Consider the following 3,073-nt stretch of genomic DNA (forward strand, 5'->3'; position numbering starts at 1 on the left):
CTTCCGGCCACCCCCAAAGCAAGTGCCCTCTCCTTAATGAGACAGACAGGCCTCATCCCCCCCCTCACATTCCTCACATGACTCACCCAAAACTGTGGACCGGTTATGTCGCTATGGGAACACACCCCCCTTCCCCCCTTCACCTGCCTACCCTCCCTATAATGTCGTTTCCAAATTCAGTAGTTAATTAACAGAGAAACCTTTTTCATACCCGGAGACACGTAGCTCGAGCCTGGCATTTCCGACGGGTTTCCATCAGCAGGTGTGGGAGACAAGGGGGGGAGGTGGGAGGGTAGAGGGACGTAACAGGTAAGGGGGGAGGGGGGGTCTCATAAGTGAAGGGCTAAAGCTTCCCCGTATCAAAGTCGATAGCTGTCATTAAATGTTTTTGCCTTTTTTTTTTTTTTTTTTTTTTTTTTGTATACAAGGAGTGAGGTATTTCCCCCCTGGGCGCTGATGAGTGGGGTTTACCTTGCAATTGTGCACCACGGCTGATTCAACACACGGTAAAATACAATCCCATAACTTTGTTGATTTCATGCAATATAAACATGAACATTAAGTGTTAATGTTTAAAGGTTTTCATATCATCATGATACAGTAAATGATACAAAAGATAATAATAATAATTATAACAACAATAATAATAATAACAGCAGTTGTTGATAAATAAGTAAAAAAGATAATAGCAATAGCAATAAAGAACAGCAACAATAAAAAATAGAAATAATAATCATAGTAATAATACTAACAGTAAAATCAATAATATTCACAAAAACAATGATGATGATGATGATGATGAAAACCATAATAATAATAATAATAATAATAATAATAATAATAATGATAATTATAACAATAACAGTAATAATAATAAAAATTATAATTGTAATAATCACATAATAACAATACAATTATGTTATTCTTGTTATCATTATTAACATTATCATGATCATGATCACTGTTATCATTATTATCATTATTAATAGTAATAATAATAATAATAATAATAATAATAATAATAATAATAATATTTCTATCTGTATCTGTCTGCCTGAATGTTTGCCTAATTGTCTGTCTGTCATCATATTAGCTAGTTTGCTTATCTACCTACCTGTCTACTAGACTGTTTGACTACCTGCCTATCTTACTGCTTGCTTGTCTGTTTGTCTGCTCAGCTGTCCACTTGCCTGTCTTGCTGTCTGTCAGACTAGCTTACTCCTATTTGTGATTGCCTGCATGACTGCTTGTTTATTTGTCTATTTGCCAGATGGTTGACCTGTATAAGTTTGTCTGCCCAACTGCTTACTTGTCTGCCTGACTGCTTGTTTTGATTTGCCTGCTTGACTGTTTACTTTATTACATTAGTCTGCCTGCATTACTGCTTCCCTTCTTGGATGCTTGCCTATCTATCTGTCAGCCCAAATGTCTGCCTGCTTGCCAATATCAGTTTGCTTGCTTTGTCTGCATGACTGCTTGATTACTTGCCTATCTATCTGTCAGCCAAAAGGCCTTCCTGCTTGCCTATATCTGCTTGCTTGCTTTGTCTGCATGACTGCTTGATTACTTGCATATGCTTAACCCATTAGCAGCGGATGGCATGATTTGGTGCAAAGGCAGAGTCGGTGATAGACGCGGATGGCACCATGCCAGACATGTAATTCAGCTATCCTACTGCACAGACCTTTTTTTAATACCGCGACCAATGGGTTAAGTGAATCCATCAACACGCACATATCTGTACATGAAAGTACGTGTCTATGTGTAAAAGCACAAAACCCATCATGCAAATATCAAAACTGAATGATATCCTTATACAACTTTGCATATACATTCTTATCAGATACATGAGAGTATAAAAAGTGGATATGAAGAAGAGTAAGTAATTAGTGGTCAGGAAGTCATATGATATTTAGCATAACTTTTATAAACCTGATTGCCAAAATCTTCATTCTTTTTTTATTTTCTTAATTCATATTGGGCATGGATAAACTCTACCTCTTTTCATTTCTTTATTTGGAAAAGTTACACGATAAATGATAATTCTCAAACTTGTCTCTAATCTTTAATTTTCTTTTTTTTTTACCAGACTTAACATATTTTATCGTAAAAATCAGAAAATGGAAACGTTCTTACAATTAATTCTCACAGTTTTATATTGTTCAACTCAAATGCAAGAGAGATCTTAACAATATTTAAAAATATGTAAAACAAAAGTAATCATTCCACTTATTAAATATTACCTGCATTCATAATACAGCATATAAATATTAGCATAAACTACTTTGTAATTAATAAAAAGGGGAAGACAAAATTAAATCAACTTCATTATGAAAAAAAAAAAAAATCTATAAAGAGAAAACATGAATTTCCACTGACAAAACCTAAAAGGTGACGAGACCACCTTCCAGCCAAACTAAAAATAAAAATAATATAATCTACTGCCGTTGTTGCTGTGCCTCTCTCCTTGCCGCATCCTGGAGCAGCTGCGTGTCCACTTCGTCTACGGGGAGCTGTACGTATCGCACTACGGATCCTCTGATGAAGCAATTCTTCACTGACAGCTAAAGAAAAAAAAAAAAAAAATCTAATAGATTATATATACACACATTTGTCTGATATGCTCTAATTGACATTTTCAGTAGAGTAGGGCTGAAATAGATTGTAAATATACTGGAGTAAAGTTATCTTTTTCAAAACAGACAACACCCCTGAGTCCCCTACTTCATTCTAATTCTTCGAATGTATTCTTAATCTACCAATAACACTAATATATAGCACTGGCTATATTAACCAATTCACGCGGGGGCTATTCCGGCTCTAAATGGTCCGAATGCAGGGGTTATCGAATGCATAAGCCTAACGTCTGAGGATTCTCGGGGGCACTAGCCGCGAGCCTGGACTCACTCGGCGCGCCGGCATTGACTAAATATCTTATCACCGGCGTCTGACCCAAAAACCATAAAACGTGACAACACGTCCGCCGGCACGAATGGGTTAAGAGGCCTTTCCAGTTGATCATTTTGCACATTACATTGACCAGCTGAACCTCATTGCAGGTGAAATATTTGAA

The 3,073-nt window shown here is 36.4% G+C and overlaps 1 protein-coding gene across 1 annotated transcript in view; it reads right to left on the reverse strand.

Moving 5' to 3' along the window:
- Positions 1–2,001: 2,001 nt before the first annotated feature.
- LOC122252638 (U6 snRNA-associated Sm-like protein LSm2) overlaps positions 2,002–3,073 on the reverse strand; it is a 10,863-nt gene continuing 9,791 nt past the window's right edge. Inside the window, exon 4 of the mRNA XM_043015224.2 lies at positions 2,002–2,564. Within this exon, the coding sequence (XP_042871158.1) occupies positions 2,439–2,564 (126 nt within the window). The 3' untranslated portion in view covers positions 2,002–2,438. The remainder of the gene's footprint in view (positions 2,565–3,073) is intronic.

The sequence above is a fragment of the Penaeus japonicus genome, unplaced genomic scaffold, assembly GCF_977035675.1.
Source record: "Penaeus japonicus unplaced genomic scaffold, GWHDUDI00000001_assembly GWHDUDI00000012, whole genome shotgun sequence".
NCBI classification, from domain to species: Eukaryota; Metazoa; Arthropoda; class Malacostraca; order Decapoda; family Penaeidae; genus Penaeus; species Penaeus japonicus.